General features: G+C 32.6%; 1 protein-coding gene and 1 long non-coding RNA gene across 2 annotated transcripts in view; both read right to left on the bottom strand.

The window, feature by feature from the left end:
• The window catches only part of LOC132741375 (xaa-Pro dipeptidase-like), a 30,684-nt gene extending 11,469 nt beyond the window's left edge, over nucleotides 1–19,215 (bottom strand). The window contains exons 1-12 of the mRNA XM_060729526.1: nucleotides 19,111–19,215; nucleotides 15,421–15,604; nucleotides 13,749–13,876; nucleotides 12,957–13,020; nucleotides 12,161–12,208; nucleotides 7,398–7,459; nucleotides 5,387–5,431; nucleotides 4,193–4,268; nucleotides 3,762–3,808; nucleotides 3,102–3,170; nucleotides 2,604–2,681; nucleotides 1,538–1,686 (exon numbers count right to left, since the gene is read on the bottom strand). Of these exons, the coding sequence (XP_060585509.1) occupies nucleotides 1,538–1,686; nucleotides 2,604–2,681; nucleotides 3,102–3,170; nucleotides 3,762–3,808; nucleotides 4,193–4,268; nucleotides 5,387–5,431; nucleotides 7,398–7,459; nucleotides 12,161–12,208; nucleotides 12,957–13,020; nucleotides 13,749–13,876; nucleotides 15,421–15,604; nucleotides 19,111–19,130 (970 nt within the window). The 5' untranslated portion in view covers nucleotides 19,131–19,215. The remainder of the gene's footprint in view (nucleotides 1–1,537; nucleotides 1,687–2,603; nucleotides 2,682–3,101; nucleotides 3,171–3,761; nucleotides 3,809–4,192; nucleotides 4,269–5,386; nucleotides 5,432–7,397; nucleotides 7,460–12,160; nucleotides 12,209–12,956; nucleotides 13,021–13,748; nucleotides 13,877–15,420; nucleotides 15,605–19,110) is intronic.
• On the bottom strand, nucleotides 8,995–10,072 carry LOC132741372 (uncharacterized). The gene is made up of 3 exons (XR_009627272.1): nucleotides 9,944–10,072; nucleotides 9,550–9,617; nucleotides 8,995–9,249 (listed from the first exon to the last, which is right to left on the bottom strand). It is a non-coding gene; the product is annotated as an uncharacterized LOC132741372 (long non-coding RNA).
• Nucleotides 19,216–21,573: the final 2,358 nt, after the last annotated feature.

Genomic DNA, 21,573 nt, shown 5'->3' on the forward strand with positions numbered 1-21,573 from the left:
TCTTATCGAATAGTCAAGCTAAAAATAACAGTTTGCATTCATTACTCCTAAATCTAACGTCTTGATAGCAATTAAAATTCAGAACATGCCTTCATTGTTAAAAAAAAAACACTGGAGCTAAAACTTGAGTATGTTCCATGCCCCCTAAAAGTATTTAAGTGATAGAGAACAGTTCCTTTTGTAACAATATAATAAAACCTGCTTTATAAACAAGTCTCCTAATCGTTAATGACATATTTTTCTTCTGTGTTTGTAAATCGTTGTACTGTGTGAGAATAGGTCACACGTCAATAAAGATGACTTATGTATGTACATGTATATGAAATCTGTCAAAACTTTATCATATGTTTTCAAATTAAAACTGCCCTAATAGTTGACTAATCTAATGACATTAAACAGTGAAAGTGTAGAACTATTTCATGATTAGTTCCTTCTGTTTCAAAGAGTTCATCCAATTAATTATAGATCATATTCTGATAAGTGATCATGATTTTGATTTATATTATATTTGAGCATATACCTAAATTGAATAGTATAAATTCAACCTTTGTTAAAGTTCTGCATCAGGGAATAAATTACTTGCAATGAATAATTAAAAGCAATGACTGCCCGGCTATTTTTTTATGTTAAAGCCAAATACTATCACATGTTTTGTATAGCAATCTTGAAAGATTTGATACAAATTCACTAACACAAAATGAAAGCAATGCTACTTTATAAGTTTGCATCACATACCTGGTTTGACAGTAGCCATGACAGGCTTGCTACATTATATATCTTGTTTGACAGTACCCTTGAAAGGCTTGCTACATTACATACCTTGTTTGGTAGCAGCCTTGAAAGGCTAGCTACATTACATTCCTAGTTTGGTAGCAGCCTTGACAGGCTTGCTACATTACATACCTTGTTTGGCAGTAGCCTTGACAGGCTTGCTACATTATATACCTTGTTTGGTAGCAGCCTTGACAGGCTTGCTACATTACATACCTTGTTTGGCAGCAGCCTTGACAGGCTTGCTACATTACATACCTTGTTTGGTAGCAGCCTTGACAGGCTTGCTACATTACATACCTTGTTTGGCAGTAGCCTTGACAGGCTTGCTACATTACATACCTTGTTTGGCAGTAGCCTTGACAGGCTTGCTACATTACATACCTTGTTTGGCAGCAGCCTTGACAGGCTTGCTACATTACATACCTTGTTTGGTAGCAGCCTTGACAGGCTTGCTACATTACATACCTTGTTTGGTAGCAGCCTTGACAGGCTTGCTACATTACATACCTTGTTTGGCAGTAGCCTTGACAGGCTTGCTACATTATATACCTTGTTTGGTAGCAGCCTTGACAGGCTTACTACATTACATACCTTGTTTGGTAGCAGCCTTGACAGGCTTACTACATTAAGTACCTAGTTTGGCAGTAACCTTGCAGGCTTGCTACATAACATACCTTGTTTTGTAGCAGCATTAATAGATCTGATACTCTTCAAACTAATATTAAATGAGAGCCATGTTATTTTTCAAGTTTGCACCACATACCTGGTTTGACAGCAGCCATGACAGCCCTGCTACTCTTCAGTACAGCATTGTAAATCCCCTTCTGTTTTTCTGTAAACTTGCCATTACATGGATAGGAACAAGTTATATCCGAGGCATAGCAGTAGTACTCTCCGCCCATGTCTAACAAACTTTTTATAAAATGTAAAAGAAAAAATAATCATTCACTTTCAACATTCATTGTATATTACAACACATGCATTAAATTGGTCTCTTTGAGATATTCCTGACAGGTTATATGGCCGCATATAAATAGTTATTTGCAACATAACCCTCCTCTTGAGGCTCAGGTTATATTTCCAAAACAACCATTGATATAGGGCCATATAATCCTTAAAAAAAATCGCTATAAGTAATAATATACTTATAAATATTATTAATATATAAAGTGTTACAAGTTATCACCACACTGTTTAAGTCATATGATGACTTTCCAGCTGCATTGCTGAAGAAAAGCCAAAGGTCCTTCTTTGTATGCATTATTTCAAGCAAAAACTTTAATCTGATTAAAATCATCAAACTTCTGTAAGATAATAAATAAGAGCTGTTCATAAGACAGCTTGCTCAACTATTCTCAGTGCTTGACAGTAAGAAAAGGGGCATAACTCTGTAAAAGGTAACTAAGAGTTATGTGCCTATCATGTTAGATAATCATAGAGAACAAGGAATTGTAAAGTTTCGACCCATCTCCATCAGTAGTTTTGGAGATATGAATTTGTGCTAAAAAACTTGACACTGTCACCAGAACCATTATTTGAGTAAGTACAATAGCTCTCACTATCCTTTGAAAAGTTGAGCTAAAAATACGATTATCACCCATACTATACACTGCCTATAAGTAAATACTGTAACACGTTTCTCCTAATGCCTAACACTTCACCAACACACATCTTTCATGCCTAACAATTTCCATATAAAACATATCCTCTTTGCCAACAAAATAGTCCACATGTCTTAATGCACACACATATCCCAAAGTCCTAACATTGTACCCCGATGCCCGGCAATGTATTCACCGACATTCTTAATTAGTTAAAAACGAACTTACCACATATCCCCATTATGTAATTGCTTACTATTGGGGGCACCTGCATGACCATAATGCAACACTGAGCCATTATCACCGCTATAAAATATATCATCACATCAAATTAATTATTAACTAATATCACTTTAATATATCATTTCTAAACAAAAACTTCAAGGCTTACCCTTAGATGTTAAAACATTAAACAATAAACTGTAAACAGTAAATTCATCAAACCTAAATCCCATGTATTGTACAGATGTGTATGCCAAAATATCTTACTTGTACACAATTTCTATTTATAGAACAGTTCAAAAGAACACTTTCATTTTGTTCTCTTACAAGAAAAGTCTAAGAAATCAAGAATGTTTTGATTATTAAAATATATTATACAATGTATCTCTTTTCAAACAAGAATATCTTTTTCAAGACTTTTTCTTCACAAACACTTTGTATAAGTTCATTTTTACATACTTAAATAAAAAGAGGGCAACAATGCGGGTTAAAGTATAAAATTACCTTCCACATATACAGGTGTATGACAGATGCCTGAGTCCACCTTGGAAATAGCAATAGTGGTGAAACATACTGCAATGTAATATAATGTACGTTATATTTGACATTTGTAATGAACATACCTACAGCAAACACCATTACCCCAGGCTAACTGTCTACAACCACCCAACATAAAACAACTGTTCATAAACAAACTGAAATATATCATTAAAGGAATCAGGTAGACTATATTGTGATTGTAACATGTTATAATCATCAGCCTTATTATCACCTAACCTAGAATCAAAATTATTTGTGATTACTGTCATCATCAACAGTGGCATGTATTATTATCATAACTATGATCATAAATGTTATATCATCATCTTTATAAATCATCATCTTCAATAATCATAATCAGCATCATTTTCAATCATCATCAATCATCATCTCCTCCTCTAAATCATCATCAGCATAATCAACATCATAATTATCATCTATCTCAATCATCATCATTATCAATTATCATCGTCATCATCATCTCCTCTTTCTCCAGTCATCATCAGCATAATTATTACTATCATACTTATAATCACAGGCAACTCTTTAAGAATAATTTTTCAAATGAAAATCATCAGAACCAAGGTCATTTTGACATCTAATCAACATGAAATAATACCATACCTCTCCATTTGATACTCATACATCCCTGGTTTCACATTTCTCATCACCTACACAAATATAAAAACATTATCCATAAGTTAGGTAAACATTAAACAACTATTTAATATACTGAACATGTAAATTTATTTCATGCCTTTGACAGGAATTATTTTAAATACATAATTGATACTTTAATAAAAAACCTGTCCACAGACAGCAAGCTCTACTGTTCTTAGTTTGGGGTAAAATCAACATGGAAAGTGGGCATTATGCCGCAAATTTTCTTACCAGACTTACCTGCCCTTGATAGTCAACAAATATTTCAAGTTTAAAGTGAATACCTTTTTTTACCCTAATACAACTGTATGATGACAACTGGAAATGTTTAAAAATTCTGCTGTATCTGTTAAATAAAGTAACTTTAATTGTGTTTGTGTTACAAGAAAAAATACCTCCTTGTGGGCCTCACTACTGATTCTGTTTGTGTATCTCAACACCTCAAGTTCCATATCGGACTTGAACACACGACTGAAAGTATTCATTTACACTTCAATCAACTAAAAATATTCACAACAGTAAAATCAGTTATTAATAGTCATAATACGTTATTTATCAAGAATGACTACTCTGTCAATCTTGTTTGATTTTATTCTCTACACTGAAAGATTATGTCCCTTTGACCAGTCAGTTGTTTATCTATTTAACCACAAATTAGGGTCATCTGAGTGCATTCATTTTGTTATCTGAAAAAGGTTATCATTTTGTTATCTGCAGGTGTGTTTTACCTTGTATACATTATCTAAACAAGGAATGCAAATGATGAATGGATGGTGTTATGTGTTAATCATTTGATGACCAGCTACGCTCAAATCAGTCATTTTAATCAAGCCTTATCATTATTGATACAAACATGGATAAAGTAAACTGTAAAACTTACATAGATTATTAAGCTTTTACAGAATTTAATTAGTCAAGAGTGGCCAATTTAATTTTTCAAATGCTTACTAATGAACACTAACCAACTTAGTATTATCATTTTTATAAACTGCTGATTTATTACATTAGTTAACTAAAGCTGATTCACCAAAAGTTTTGCATCACAATTCTTTTCAAAAACTGCAAATGTACTGGACAAAAATAATTACTTACACTTATGTCTGATAAATTAGGACTTGAAAATATGAATACCTAAACACAATAAGTGAGGCAATGGATATTCACCATTAGATTCTACATATATTATGATTAGTATGATACTAATACACTTGCCTAGAAGATTTGAGTAAATTGTAAACAAGCTTCTATAATATTGCACATTTCTCACATTGCTTTTCATTGGATAATTATGATGTTTTATTTAACCTATATACACAGCTGCTATCGATTTATAAAATCATTTAATTTCTTTTCTTAAATATATGAAGTTTAATGTATCAAGATTCGTGGTAGGTTATATGGCCGTATTTAAATAGTTGTTTGCAATATAACCCTTCCATAGCGGCTTGATATCTGCAAACAACTGTTTAAAAAGGAAAAAAACTATAAATACAGGGATTATCACACAAATTAAAATTCCACAATTATTTTTCCTTTTTTATCATTTAATTTTAACTAAAGATTTCTATTACCTCAAAAACCAGACTTACCATTCAGAAATTTCTGGGTGAAGGATTTCATTATTCACTTTGAACCTGCAAGAAAATATAATTGAAATTCTTAAATATATCAAAAGCAACAATTAACCTCAACAGTCACACAGACTCCCTAAAGCTAAATGAACCTCAACAGTCACACAGACTCACTAAAACTATGTTAACCTCAACAGTCACACAGACTCACTAAAGTTAGATAAACTTCACCAGTCACACAGACTCAATAAAACTTAGTTAATCTCAACAGTCACACACACACAATAAAGCTAAATGAACCTCAACAGTCACACAGACTCACTAAAGTAAGATAAACTTCAACAGTCACACAGACACACCAAAGCTAGGTTAACCTCAACAGTCACACAGACACACTAAAGCTAGGTTAACCTCAACAGTCACACAGACACACTAAAGCTAGGTTAACCTCAACAGTCACACAGACTCACTAAAGCTAGGTTAACCTCAACAGTCACACAGACTCACTAAAGCTAGGTTAACCTCAACAGTCACACAGACACACTAAAGCTAGGTTAACCTGAACAGTCACAAAGACACACTTAAGCTAGGTTAAACTCAACAGTCACACATACTCAATAAAGCTAGGTTAACCTCAACAGTCACAAAGACTCAATACAGATAGGTTAACCTCAACAGTCACACCATCTCAATACAGCTAGGTTAACCTCAACAGTCACAAAGACTCAATAAAGCTAGGTTAACCTCAATAGTTGCAAAGACTCAATACAGCTAGGTTAATCTCAACAGTCACACAGACTCAATAAAGCTAGGTTAACCTCAACAGTCACACAGACATACTTAAGCTAGGTTAACCTCAACAGTCACAAAGACACACTTAAGCTAGGTTAACCTCAACAGTCACAAAGACTCCCTAAAGCTAAATGAACCTCAACAGTTACACAGACTCACTAAAATTATGTTAACCTCAACAGTCACACAGACTCACTAAAGCTAGGTTAACCTCAACAGTCACAAAGACACACTTAAGCTAGGTTAACCTCAACAGTCACACCATCTCAATACAGCTAGGTTAACCTCAACAGTCACAAAGACTCAATAAAGCTAGGTTAACCTCAATAGTTGCAAAGACTCAATTCAGCTAGGTTAATCTCAACAGTTACACAGACTCAATAAAGCTAGGTTAACCTCAACAGTCACAAAGACTCAATACAGCTAGGTTAACCTCAACAGTCACACCATCTCAATACAGCTAGGTTAACCTCAACAGTCACAAAGACTCAATAAAGCTAGATTAACCTCAATAGTTGCAAAGACTCAATACAGCTAGGTTAATCTCAACAGTCACACAGACTCAATACAGCTAGGATAACCTCAACAGTCACACAGACTCACTAAAGCTAGGTTAACCTCAACAGTCACAAAGACTCATTAAAGCTAGGTTAACCTCAATAGTCACACAGTCTTACCAAAGCTAGGTTAACCTCAACAGTCACACAGACATTCTAAAGCTAGGTTAACTCAACAGTCACACAGACTCACTTAAGCTTGGTTAACCTCAACAGTCACATAGACTCAACAAAGCTTGGTTTACCTCAACAGTCACACTCTTACCAGCTAGATCAACCTCTACAGTCACACAGTCTTACTAAAGCTAGGTTAACCTCAACAGTCACAAAGACTCACTCATGCTTGGTTAACCTCAACAGTCACACAGACTCACTAAAACTAAGTGAACACCAATAGCCAGAAAGACAAACTAGTGCCAAGTTATCCTTAACAGACACACAAGAGCCTGATCAACCTGAAAAGCCACATAGATCTACCAAACACTATAATGTAAGCTGCCTACATGTATTACTTTATTATAACATGTATTATTATTTTTATTATTATTTTACATCCAAAAAACAATAAAATCAGACAGTTTCAATTTAATACATGGCAAGTCCATTTTTTCAAAAACCTATCATGGAAAAGAATGAATGTCGTAACACTGGGTAAAACTTAAATAACAACAGATACTTACTCGCTGATGCCATCAAAGGCGGCCTCTCTACTGTATTTACCACTATCAGTATTCAAACCTCGCTGTAATATAAACAAAACACCTTTAATGATAAACATAAACTGCTTTTTACATTTATAATGAAAATTAGTGTCCAGTTTTATTTGTCAATCAATGAAAACACTGTATTTCTTAAAAATTTTGTGTCAATTAAAGTCGATACAATATCAAATTCCGTTCATAGTAGCCTTCTATTTTTCAAAAAGCTTCATAGAACCACGTCAGTGAATATTAATAAATAAAGCTTGTCACTAAGTATGTTAGTATTCATCCATAGCTGTTCTACAGATATTAAAAACATTTTCGGGTTGCTATAATTCTCCTGTCAAAGTTTCTAATTCCTGTAGAACAGCACAGGTGAACACTACAATATACATAGTCATAATGTTATAAGAAAATTAAGTTAATATTAATTTTCTGCAGACATTATAACATAAAAATCATTGTGCCAATTTGTAAAAATCATTTCAAAAGAAGACAATACCAACATTTCATAACTTATCAAAAACAAAAGTTGACCGAGTCTCAGGCATTTGCATTTAAATTCACTGGTGATAATAACATAAATGATGCCTTTTACAAATCTCAATTAAAGAATTTAAAATATACATATATTATGTTATAGTATTTCTTTATGCTATTAAAAGAATAATTACATTCTTCATCTATGCAATTCAATATACTTGTGTAAATCAATTTGGTTCATTTAAGTGGAATTTATAGGATTCAAATAGACAAGGGTAAATTTACAGAGTCAATAGTATTAAGTTTGGTCAGACCAACTTATCAAATTATCAAACTGGGGCCAAGGTTATAAAGAAATAGTCTAATCTCAAACTCAGATCTCAGGTATTTGATTGATCAGAAACAGGCACAGAATGTGAATTGACCAATTAAAATGCTGAGATTCAAGCTTGATCTCTGGAAAAGGTTTTATAAACTTGGGGCTTGGTCTTGAAAAACAACTATTTATAATAATGGAAAGAGAGAGTTAACCTTGATACTAAATCACAATTCTTTTGCAATATTTTAATCATCTTAGCATTTACAATTAAGACCCAACTAAATGAACTTCTGTAAGAAGATTTAACAGCACAGCCCTTACGGAATTCACTTATAAGTCACTTATAGGCTATTTTATATGTAGATTATACTTCACTTAGTCAATTCACCTATAAGTCAAGTATATGTATTTTAAATGCAAATTAGATGTAAGTGCAGTATATGTCTGGCATTTTGACATATAAGTGAAGTATAAGTTATATATAAGTCACAAATATGTGACATGTAAGTCAAAGATATGCTCAACTTATAAGTAACATATAAGTGACTTATATGTTACATATAAGTGACTTATAAGTTACATATAAGTGACTTAATATAAGTCACTTATAAGTAACATATAAGTCACATACAAGTCACATATATGTTGCTTGATGTCAAAAAAGCTTGAAATAAAATAAAAGTTTAGTAATTTAATTTCAAAAATGTTTATTAATTTATATTCATAGTCATATAAATGAGCAAAAATACAAAATTCAACATACATATCCTTCAGTTCAATCATCTTACATTCACTATAACAAAAACAATATTCATTTCTAGCAGCAAGTCTTTTGTTTTTTACTGGTTTTCTTGGAATCAAACACTTTATTTATACAATTATTTTGCTGGAAGTCTGTCGGTGAGGAACTGTTCAAATCATAAATTTGATCAAATGTTTCTGATTATTCAAACTACTATTTCTTTTATTGATGTCTGTTTCAGTGCTCTGCTTCTATTTCCTCGGAGAACTTCATGTGGCTGTGTTCACCTTTAAAGATAGAATTCATAATTAATTAAAAAAGATGTGGAATAAATTGTGTACTATTGTATATGCAGTTATATTTCATATTTTTTATATCATCAAACTATATTAGCTATTTATGCTTATGCATATACAAAATTCCTAAGTTACACAGTATCTCATTTTAGTGCACAAGTCAACAGTGTTGTTTAAGAATTGCTAAAAGTCTCTATAAGAATTGATTAACTGCACTATTTGCAACAACATTTGTTATGCTCTTTTCTGTGAAAGATTTAGAGCAGTAAGTATAGAGATTAAAAAATATACCTTTTCTGGCTCAATACTGCATATCATTATTCACCTGGCATCTCAAAGTAAGAACTGGTCCCACTAGCCTGCAATGTATGTAAATTGTAATATCAGATTTATCCATTGAAAACAACAATAAAATGATAAATGATTATGATGACCATGTCTTATTCAGCTGCATAAAACTACTGATTGTACTATTTAGTTCTAAAAATTCAATTAATTTGACTATTAAATCTAGATTTAAAAAATCAATTACATGACTGTATTAGTAAATCTAATGTATGAAGCTTAGAAATAAAAACAGCCTTGATCTCTCAAGTTACAAATTTTAGTTTGCTGCCATCTTACTTTGATTGTTTAATATATAACCTGTATCAATTCTGCATAAATGTAACTCAAAGGTATTTACCTGATTTTGTTGTATATCTTCTTGTCCAAGGTGATTCTTCTTGTCATTCTTATTTACCATAACTATACTTAAACATCTTAAACAAAACAATATCTCTAAAATTCCTAAAACATCAAGTAGATTCTCTGTGATTTCTCACCAGCTCGCTAACCTAAATGTTTTCAGGACTTACAACTGTGTACCTGGGCAGGTCCAATGTTATGTAAAACAGGGTATATCCAAAAATCAAAGCACTCATCAGTTCTGTCTTACAATCATTGAATGTGAAAAAAATCAAATAACTAAATAGATATGTAAAGTTTAAAAATCATTATACATTTTTGAAAAAGAAAATGCAATGTCCTTTTTTACAAAATTCAGGATAGGAAATGTTATCTTTCCCAAAATAATCACATGGAACAGTCTGATTTGTAGGAATGACCAGTCAAAAAATTAGTCATGCACATATGGTGGCAAAGGCAGGTGGCCAGTTTTATCAGACCTCTGATCTATGTGGTGTATCAGTGGATGTAGAAAATATAAGCAATCTTCAGGCATATTGGTTCCTTGATTTTATATAGATTAAAAAGGCAATATAAACTGTTTATTTCAAGCACTGTTTTTTTTATTGTTTAAATATCTAAAATACACTAGGCCTAAATGTCTTAAAAATAACACTCCAACTTGTATATTAAAAAAAATACACCTCTTTTTCTTGTTAGAATATCTTACTTCCCAGAAATTAGGTCTGTAAGAAGTACAGTTGGTAAAAACATATAGATTTCAATGTCTGTTTCAAGTTAGAAAAAAAACAAGAGTAGAATTATGCCTTGGGTGACTTTTATGTGAAATATTTTCCTTGTGAGAAGAAATGACATGGAATTTCATTTCTGTCCATGGTAGCCTAGAAATCACTGATTGAATGCCATTTCTGTCCCAATTCCGCACAGAATATGTACCAAAATTTTTTACAGGTAATATACTTAATTGATAATCATTTTTCCTATTTATCTTATATAAAAACCCCCAGCTGTGATAAAAAATTAATAAGCAACATTTAAAAAAAAATCTAAATTGTTTGTGATTAAGGTCTAAGATTATAGTATTTTAAATTCTGAGTATTTTGATACCCATTGTGTTAAAGCAAAGAATTACAAATCAACTTCAATAAATTTTATCAATTTTTCTCATGTTTTTGTACTTAGTAATTTTTTCAGCTTTGCTCAGTAATAAAAAGTCTTGCAAAAGTTTTCACTTATATCTAACATAGAAACTGGTTACTCCAAACTTCACCAGTATAAGGCACTTATAGGTGACTTGTATGTGACTTATATGTTGAATAAAAAATGGCCAAAAGTGACTTATATGTAGCATATACCTATAACTGACTTAGACAGGTTTTTAGGTGATTTATAAGTGACTTATATGTAACTTATAGTTCTCTTATAGGTCAAGTATAAGTTGCATATAAGAAACATATAAGTCACTTAAAGTCATTTTGGTAAGGGAGCACAAAAATAATTTATGGAAATAAGAGCAGGTACTCTTTTAAGGCCATGAATAAGGTACCCAAAATATGGTGGTTTTCTTTTTTGCACCATATACCTTATAAGTACTTTTTTCTGCGGGAACTTTATTTCTACTTTTTTTGCGGTTAATCCAACACCGCAGATTTAAAAACCGCAGAAAATTAAGCCTTCCCCTATGTATATGTACATTTGTTTGTTTGTTCCCAACAGTATTTCAGTCATATAGACTGGTAGTTTCCTAACCTAACCATCGTTCCTGGAGAGTTACACCAGTACTAGACTATCTTCCTCCGTGCTAAACTACCAAAGCATCTCCCGGGGATCGAACAGAGAGGTAACTATATTAGAAGTATGATGATCGGCTCTAACCCCTCGACCACGGAGGCCGTCAAATATTTCAACTACCGGTATTGTATAATTACTTAACCATGTATCATTATCGGCTTTTGTAGAGATTAACATTAATGGTATTGGGGATTCTTATGCATTCGTTTAGAAAAAATCGTTACTTTGCTTGTTCTTTTCTTTTTAAATAATTTAAAACATTTTATTTAAAAATTTCATATTTTCCTTTTTTAAAGAATAAAATATTTTCTAAGGCATAATAGAAAAAAAAGTTAAAACTAATTTAATGAACCATCTATCAAGAGTTGTAAGTCATTAGTAATATAAGTGTTCAACTATTATAAAAATATAATAAGCAAAATACCAATGTCAGCAAAACAGAGGGAGATTTTTCTTTCAGCACATTGGCGATCTGAAAAAAAAAAATGGAGAAAAAAAAACACATATCAATCACAAATCATTACATCATTTCTTTATATACACAGTTTAGATTACATAAATGACAGTGACTCAATTTCACAAGAAATATATAATAAAGTCTCTAAGTTTGATATAAAAATATTTGTACATCAGACTAACTTCATTGCATATATACCATTTTATTTCATTCAACTTAACTGTTATACATGTATATAGTCTCAACCATTTAAACAGATGTAATTATAAAGCACATCTTTATGAAAAGAAAGACATAACAACATTTGAGCCGCGTCATGACAAAACCAACATAATGGGTTTGCGACCAGCATGGATCCAGACCAGCCTGCGCATCCACGCAGTCTGATCAGGATCCATGCTGTTCGCTTACAAACCCTATAACAAGTAGAGAAACTGATAGCGAACAGCATGAATCCTGATCAGACTGCGCAGATGCGCAGGCTGGTCTGGATCAATGCTGGTCGCAAACCATGTCGGTTTTGTCGTGACACGGCTAATTTGTTAAACAAATACTTTTAGTTAAAGTAATAAATGAAGAAGGAAGTTAAGGTATTTTCCTCTTTTTGTTTGTATCTTTTTGGTTATTCTTAAATCAAACAATGTGCGTTTGTTTTCAAATGCTACAAAACAAGTAGTTAATTGTTTGTTTTCCTACTTGCGTCAAAGCGTAAAATACCATGATCTAAAAGCACAGTATATCATTAAGTAAACGTATATCTTACCTCTGGTATAAAATAGGTCTCATCTACCTCATAGCGAACTTTAAAATCTTCTTCCGTTAACAGTCTGAAATTATTCAACATTATGTATGAAAGCTTATAATTAGGTCATAAGTTTAGGTACTATATCATGTTAGACTATTCAACTTTTATTCTGAATAAAAGCTTGAGTATAGGCAAGGAAAAATAACCCATGAGCATGTATCTATTTAAAGATTATAACTTCTTTTTTCATTCTTACTAAAACTATCTTTTTTTGTAAAAACATTATTTTACAATTTAGATACAACCTCTCATTATCCATTCCCTCTCCCATTTGTTACAATGTTAAATACATGTAAAGTTGTAGTATTAAATTCATTGGTTGAAATGAAACAATATGATCTCCTATTTTTTGTTTATTTAGCTAGTCATAATTGTATTCTTTTATTGTGATATTAGTTGACTTTAGTCTGTTATTTTCTGTTCATTTGTTTGTTTTAACCAGTTGCATATTATATGCCTTGGTTTCCTATAGCAACCTAAAATTTAATTGAGCCACGTCATGACAAAACCAACATAGTGCGCTTGCGACCAGCATGGATCCAGACCAGCCTGCGCATCCGCGCAGTCTGATCAGGATCCATGCTGTTCGCTTACAAACCCTATTAAAAGTAGAGAAACTGATAGCGAACAGCATGGATCCTGATCAGACTGCTCGGATGCTCAGGCTGGTCTGGATCCATGCTGTTTGCAAACCCATTATGTTGGTTTCCTCATGACGCGGCTCAATTCTTATTTGAGGTAATAACTTACTTGCCCATCCAAACAGAATATGCATCAGGTAGTTTAGGTGGGAAGAGTATAGCTTTTCCTGTATCTACCTCAAGAACCCCATAGAAATCAGGTTCCTCAACTCCAAACATCCAGTGAAAAAATGATTCCTTTAAAATAAAAATAAATGGATAGATTAAATTTGAAAAACAACCTCATACAAACTTGACCTAAAGGGTAGGACCATATGATTCCCTAAATAAAATAAAATTACCTATGACATATTTCAAAAAAATGATTAAAAGTTCTTTATTAAAATAAAGCAAAAATCAGAGACCATATAATTTCCAAAGTAAAAATTAATGCTCAAAACTGTTAGTTATACTTGAATGAAAAATCCATTACACACATACATTGTTGAAAAAGTGTCCATTTATATCAGTCAGTGGCTTTTTTATGTGTGTGTTTTTTTGGGGGGTTTTCTGCAGTTTTAGTGTCAAAATAGGGCCCAATTCACAAAGCCAAAAAATATTGTGTTTTCAAATTGCAGTCATAAACAAAACTGCCAATGACTTAAAAACATGAGAAACAGAGACATTGAACTATGGGACATTGTTTTAGAAGGTATTTATCATGAATCAAGGCATTTTCCAACACATATTTTAATTTTTTCCTCCATTAAATAAATAGCTAAATTTTAACAGTATGAAATAGGACTATATTCATTAACAGTTTCCATAATTTAAAGGGCCACAGGCTTTTTCACAAAAAAATAGAACAAGAGGGCCAAGATGACCCTTGATCTCTTACCTGACCCATCAAACTCATCCGAGCAATTACCAAGACAAGCATCCTGACCAAGTTTCATGACAGTTGAGTCGAAAATGTGACCTCTACAGTGTTAACAAGGTTTTTCCATATCTGAGCCCTGTGACCTAGTTTTGACCCCAGGTGACCCATATTTGAACTTGACTTAGAAATCATCAGAACAAACTTTCAGACCAATTTTCAGGATATTTTGATCAAAACAATAGCCACTTAGAGCTTGAACAAGATTTTTTCTATTTTTAGCTCCTTTGACCTAGTTTTTCATCCAAGATGACCCATGTTCGAACTCATTCGAGCAATTACCTAGAAAAACATCCTGACCAAGTCTGATGACAATAGCCTTTGATACAGACATGTCAGACATTAAGTAATCTATGGATAGCAGGACAGCCTCATGGGTTCAAAAACCATCAGAGGCAAGCCGTTGTTTCTGTGAGCAAGAAACTCCACACTCATTGCTTAGTACTGGTTGGTTCAAGGAAAGGATTTGAAGTTTTTTTTCAATAAGCTTATAGCTTCCAACACAATCAGAAAATTTGCAAAAATAAATTTGTATATACTAAAGAATCCAAAGTCCCTGCCAGAAATCGTACCTACAGAAATGAGGGGCAAGTGGTCTGAAGCCAGCAACCTTAACCACTCAGTCACGGACACCCAAAATTAGTTCAACATAGCACTAGACATGATAGGAATTTATGTGAGCTCAAATCCCACCAATGTTAGGATCAAGCTTCCTGAACTTTGGCAGTTCTACCCCGATGCCTTCTGAAATAATGATTGGTGGTTGTCCATTATTCTTCCTTTCCAGTAAAGCCAGAAAGTCATCAAAATACCTTTTATAACAGTTTGTCCGATTAGAAATAAAACAAATATCAAAACATTTTACTTGTCTGAACAAGGGTTCATGATCAGAGCAATTTCTTGTGTCAGCCTCCCCTCCTTGTAATAGGACCATTGCCCCCTTTGGCACATCTTTGTTTTGCCTCAGTCGTGCACACAGTTTTTCCCTGTTCTGCTTAAACATCAGCATAGGAACAACCAATGTGTGGCTACCTCTGCAATACGCTGGCCTAATTATAACATAAAACAATAATTTGTATAACTAAGAACTTTTATTTGTATTAAATTTTGGTCCAACTGAAATGAATCTTAGCACTTAATCAACATTTATATTCACTCACTTGTAATCATAGGATAGCTGTTAAAGCACAATTTGTTTTTGTTCTAACAAAAAAAGGACATTAAATACTAAAATAATGATTTTTCAACTTTGATACTTTATCTATCTTCCATGAAGGTAGTTGACTTAATATTTTAAACATTGATTAAAAGACAAATCTACTGTGCTATTTAGATTGCATGTACATTGTATACATAGATATGAAAAACATGTGTCACAGGGTGAGAAAAATGTGCAGCATGACAGGGACTTGAACCCGGAACCCTCGGAATATCGTTCTGCGGCTCTACCAACTGAGCTATCCGGCCGCTTACACATCTTCTCCCCTTAATAGTGAATAGTTCTAAACCGTGACATTATTGTAACTCCCCTGCTATAATAAAATTCGTCCTCGAATTTCACAGAGTTACAGAGCAATGTGAATTAAACTCTGAGCTATCAGTCATGGTCCCCCGTTGGGGCCAAATGTCACAGGGTGAGAAAAATGTGCAGCCTGACAGGGACTCGAACCTGGAAACCTCGGAATACTGTTCCACAGCTCCACCAACTGAGCTATCTAAGCCGCTTACACATCTTCTCCCCTTAATAGTGAACAGTTCTGAACCGTGACACATGTCTTATTTTAAAAAAATAAGAGAGGCAAATATGGGGAAGTTCTCTTCAGAGTTATATACCTTGAATATTACATGTTATAGTGGCTGCCTGTTGGAAATTTTGTTCTTGACAGGGCTGCAGATAACATGCGTATTTGCGTTATTACCCAATTAAAATGTCTTAAAACCCAATAGAAATAATAACTAAGGGTAAGAAAAAGCCGCTTACACATCTTCTCCCCTTAATAGTGAACAGTTCTAAACCGTGACATTATTGTTACTCCCCTGCTATCATAAAATTCGTCCTCGAATTTCACAGAGTTACAGAGCAATGTGAATTAAACTCTGAGCTATCAGTCATGGTCCCCCGTTGGGCGCCAAATGTCACAGGGTGAGAAAAATGTGCAGCCTGACAGGGACTCGAACCTGGAAACCTCGGAATACTGTTCCACAGCTCCACCAACTGAGCTATCTAAGCCGCTTACACATCTTCTCCCCTTAATAGTGAACAGTTCTGAACCGTGACACATGTCTTATTTTAAAAAAATAAGAGAGGCAAATATGGGGAAGTTCTCTTCAGAGTTATATACCTTGAATATTACATGTTATAGTGGCTGCCTGTTGGAAATTTTGTTCTTGACAGGGCTGCAGATAACATGTGTATTTGCGTTATTACCCAATTAAAATGTCTTAAAACCCAATAGAAGTAATAACTAAGGGTAAGAAAAAGTAAATGAATTCTTATTTATGCAAACTGACATTTGAACTGGTGCGTAATAACGTAAATTATTACTTAATGCTTACATCAGGCAGATCATACTGTTTCAGACTGTTATAACCTTTAAATTATATCAGGCAGCTTGGAAATCTCTTAGGCCAATAAACCATAAAGCAAAGTTAGGAGTAAGTAGCTTTTTCATAACCATACAAAACCTACAACAGTCTACAATGTAGGTCAGGAATTTTGGGTAAAATACATGAACTTGTGGTTGGTTAGAGGGGGTAGGGTAAAAAATACAGAAATAACTCTAAGAAAATAGAAAAAACCCAATAGATCACAAAACAGGGGGTAATTACCCAATATACACAAACAACAGGGTATGATTTTATAATAGTTTTACCATTATTTACAAGACAGATGAAATGGAAAGCCTGTGATCACAACCCGGTATTACGTTGTAAAAGAAAACAGCATTGACTGCCAATGATAGATGAAAAAAATTCTTACAATTACCCTGTTTTCCACAGAACTACCCTTTAGTATAATTTGATGACTCACTTCATTGGCAATTCACCCCAAAACAATTTGCCCCACTTAATGGATGATTCAACCAACTTTAGAGACCAGCAATCTTACCATTTCTTAATATTAATCAAAGGGCTGCAAGCTCTGTGGTATTTTCTGATCTTTGCAATCTAAATCGTATTGTATATCTGTATGTGTCTTCCTGTATAAGTTTATTTTTATGTACTATAATTCATCTTGCAGGAACCAGAGTTTGATACATACGGAATTTTACATAACTAGAGTTGCATCAAATAATCATTTATGTTCATTTTTTATGATAGCTACACTTTATCCTTTCATATCGTGGCTACTTCCTTAACAAAGACACTTAAAAAAGAATTTTAAAAAATGTTGACTCGACTGAGATTTGAACTACTGACCTCTCACACAATAAACGAGCGCGTTATCCCTGCACCACGGAGAAGTTATACAAACAAAGTATGAATAAAATCAAGTGATTCTAAATTTAGAATTTCCATTGCATTTCGGGTTTGTAATCCTTATTAATTTCGAGGTATTTTGTTCAGGGTAAACCTGTTGTTTAAAATTGAAGTAAATAATTTAGCGAAAATATTCTCGCCCAAACAGTCCAACATGTAGAATCTATATATTCAACTACTCGACAGTCAGATTTATTTGCGTAGTATTCGGTAATCAACATCGCTAAAAATAGCATTTTCATTGATTAAAATTATATTCATCCGGGTAATTTGTGAGTGTGCATTTATTGACAATTCTATAAGCCAACGCTACTTTTCAACTCTGAATACGTAGTAATTTGTTGGATACTTGTAACAAAAAATTGTTCCCTCTTTTAAATTGCTGGTTTTTAAGCAGTTTTGAGTGAGAACTACTTTGCATTGTTAGGTCTGTTAGGAAATTTTGTGTTAGACCGTGGATGTTAGCTTTGTATTTACTGATCTGCGATCAGAAAATACAAAAATCGTTTTAATAGGGGGGATTTGTCACCAATCTGTGGTAATTTGTCACTAAAGTGCGGCGACTCCTTGTGGGTGCGTTTTGTTAATGCAACGAATCATTATAAATTTCTCTAAGGTTGTATGGGTCATATATGATTCCAGTTGATTGGTGCATTTACATGTAAATAATGGCTATATCCTGGATAAGACCCCGGGGTCTAAACCTGGAGTAAATATAAGGTTCATTCCGTTTTCTCTAGTGTATTATATACAAGTTTTACTCCTGAAAAATACATAGGGGTCTTTTATACTTGCATTTTTAAACAATTATTGATTACAAAGCGAGAAAAATACTCACTTAATATCAATTTTCTTAAATATAATAGTATATAATATAATTATTCCAGTCTGGCTATTGACTATGAGGTGAAATTACTATGAACGAAATGTCTAGGGACGAAATGTCTAGGGGCGAAAAAAATGATACCAAATAAAATGCTTTATCCTTACATTTAAAAGTTTTTCACAAAAACATGAATTTACACAGTCGCAAAAAAAGAATAGGAATGATAAAAATGTATATCAGAATACGTACTCAACTCTCCCAGATGCCATGATTTAAGAAAAAATACAATTTAATAAAAGTGAAAGTAGACTTTGATCGCCCGTCAGAAGTCCAATCAGTATCTTTGTGAGGGTTTGCCTAAAATACGAAAGTGAGATTTTTGACGAAAGTGAGCGAAAGTGACTTTTAAAATATTAATAGTAACCTTGTAATAGACTTTTACAATATAATTGCAGTTTGTAGACGTATATTATTAGAAATGACTTATAATTATTATAAAAAATAATCATAATGATGATTTATTCGGTTTTTATTTGCATAATTTATATACACAAATTCTTATATCTTCCTTTCGCTTACATTGAAAAATACGAAAGTGACTTATAAAATATAAAATATACCGTTTAAATTGAAATTATATTTACTAGTATTGCACAAAGTGGACGTATAATATCAGAAAATGATAATATTTACTTTCAAAGATAATCATTATGATGATTAAATCGCCATTTATTTACACAAGTTATATACAGAGATCTTCCTTTCGCTCGCATTGAAAAATACGAAAGTGGCTTACAAAATATCAAATATACTGTTTAAATTGAATTTATTACTAAAATTGCAATTAATTTGTAGACGTACAATATCAGAAGTCAATTATATTTATTTTTAAAAATAATCATTATGATGATTTAACCGCATTTACACAAGTTAAAAGATCTTCCTTTCCCTCACATTGAAAAATACGAAAGTGACTTAAAAAATGTCAAATATAGCGCTGAAAGACGCATGTTTTCAGAAATGAATAAATTATCATTAAAAAAAAATCATTATGATGATTTAATATCCATGCATTTTCATAAAAAAATATTGCTGTATACGGTTCTGATATCTTACTTTTGCCCACATTGAACAATACAAAAGTGACTTAATCGGACGAAAGTCAATGTCAATATTCACGATATTAATGTTTTTATAATAAAAAAATAAATGAGTCATTTTCATTATTATTCATGTTTTCATGGTGATTGACCTATAACTGATGATGAAAATGACTAGCACAAAATATAAAAAAAAATCCTAACTTATTAAAAGATTGAACTTTACCGATATATATAGTACGATATTTATAGAAATTTTCGTGGATTACTTATTTCCTTTTTTCATAGTGAAATATTATTATTCCGGAAAGGACGAACGAACCGCAGTGATTATCAATTCAAAATCGGAGCTAATTATCTTGAAACAGTCGACAAATATAAATACCTTGGTGTTATTTTCCATGAAAAACACGACTTTAACTACAATTGTGAAACACTTTCAAAAAGCGCAGGACGGGCTCTTGGCAGCCTTATTTCAAAAGTACATGGGCTAAAACATTGTGGATTTAAAACATTTGAAAAATTATATTACTCATGTGTTGTTCCTATTTTGGATTACTGTGCTTCCGTTTGGGGTTTCAAACATTTTCAAGCGGCGGAAAATGTACAACATCGTGCGATTCGTTACTTCTTAGGCGTTCACAGATTTACACCTAAATTAGCATTGTTGGGAGAAACAGGTTGGATACCGTGCGCCTATAGAAGATGGATTTGTATTGTCCGATATTGGAATAGACTGGTTAAATTAAGTGATGATAGGATTACTAAACGAGTGTTTAATATGAATTACGATAAATCAAGCGCAACAAGTAACTGGTGCAGTGAAGTGAAAACCATTATGTCTAAGTTAGACTTATCCAACCACTTTGACAATAAATTAACAGTGAATATGGATTATATTAAATTGAAAATTTTCGAGTATTATGCAAATATATGGACAATCGACTATGAAAAGGTCCCTAAATTACGGACTTACAAAACATTTAAGACTCAATTTTCAGGTGAAAGCTATTTGTCATTAAATCTTAAAAGAAATGAACGCTCAATCTATGCACAATTTCGGTGTGGTATTCTGCCCTTACGTGTAGAAACCGGAAGATATGTAGGAGAAGCGCCAAATCAAAGACAATGTACTTTGTGTCAATCAGGATTAATAGAAGATGAAACTCATTTCTTAATTGTGTGCCCGGTATATAATGATATAAGATCAATGACATTTAATGACATTATTATAAATGATGTATATAACAACATGACAAACACGGAAAAATTAGTATTTCTCATTAAAAATCACCAGAACAAAATAATAAAATTTCTTGTTAAAGCATATGTGTTAAGGAGAAATTTTCTGTATAATAGGTAATTGACTTTTAACGAGCCAATAGTGACAACATGATGATATATTGACTGTCCATTTTCTGAAATGTGATACTGTAATTTACAGATCGAGCAGCAACTTTAATCTCATTTAAATGTTCCATTTTAAAAGATATGTACTGTTCACAGTTTGTATATTTGTATATATATAATAAGGTGACTTATAGGTCCAATGGGCCGGGTGTTTTTGTATGTATTCTTATAATGTATGTGAAATGATAAATGCACAATGTCA

Source organism: Ruditapes philippinarum, unplaced genomic scaffold (genome assembly GCF_026571515.1).
Source record: "Ruditapes philippinarum isolate M1 unplaced genomic scaffold, ASM2657151v2 ctg501_1_1_1_1, whole genome shotgun sequence".
In the NCBI taxonomy this organism is placed as follows: Eukaryota; Metazoa; Mollusca; class Bivalvia; order Venerida; family Veneridae; genus Ruditapes; species Ruditapes philippinarum.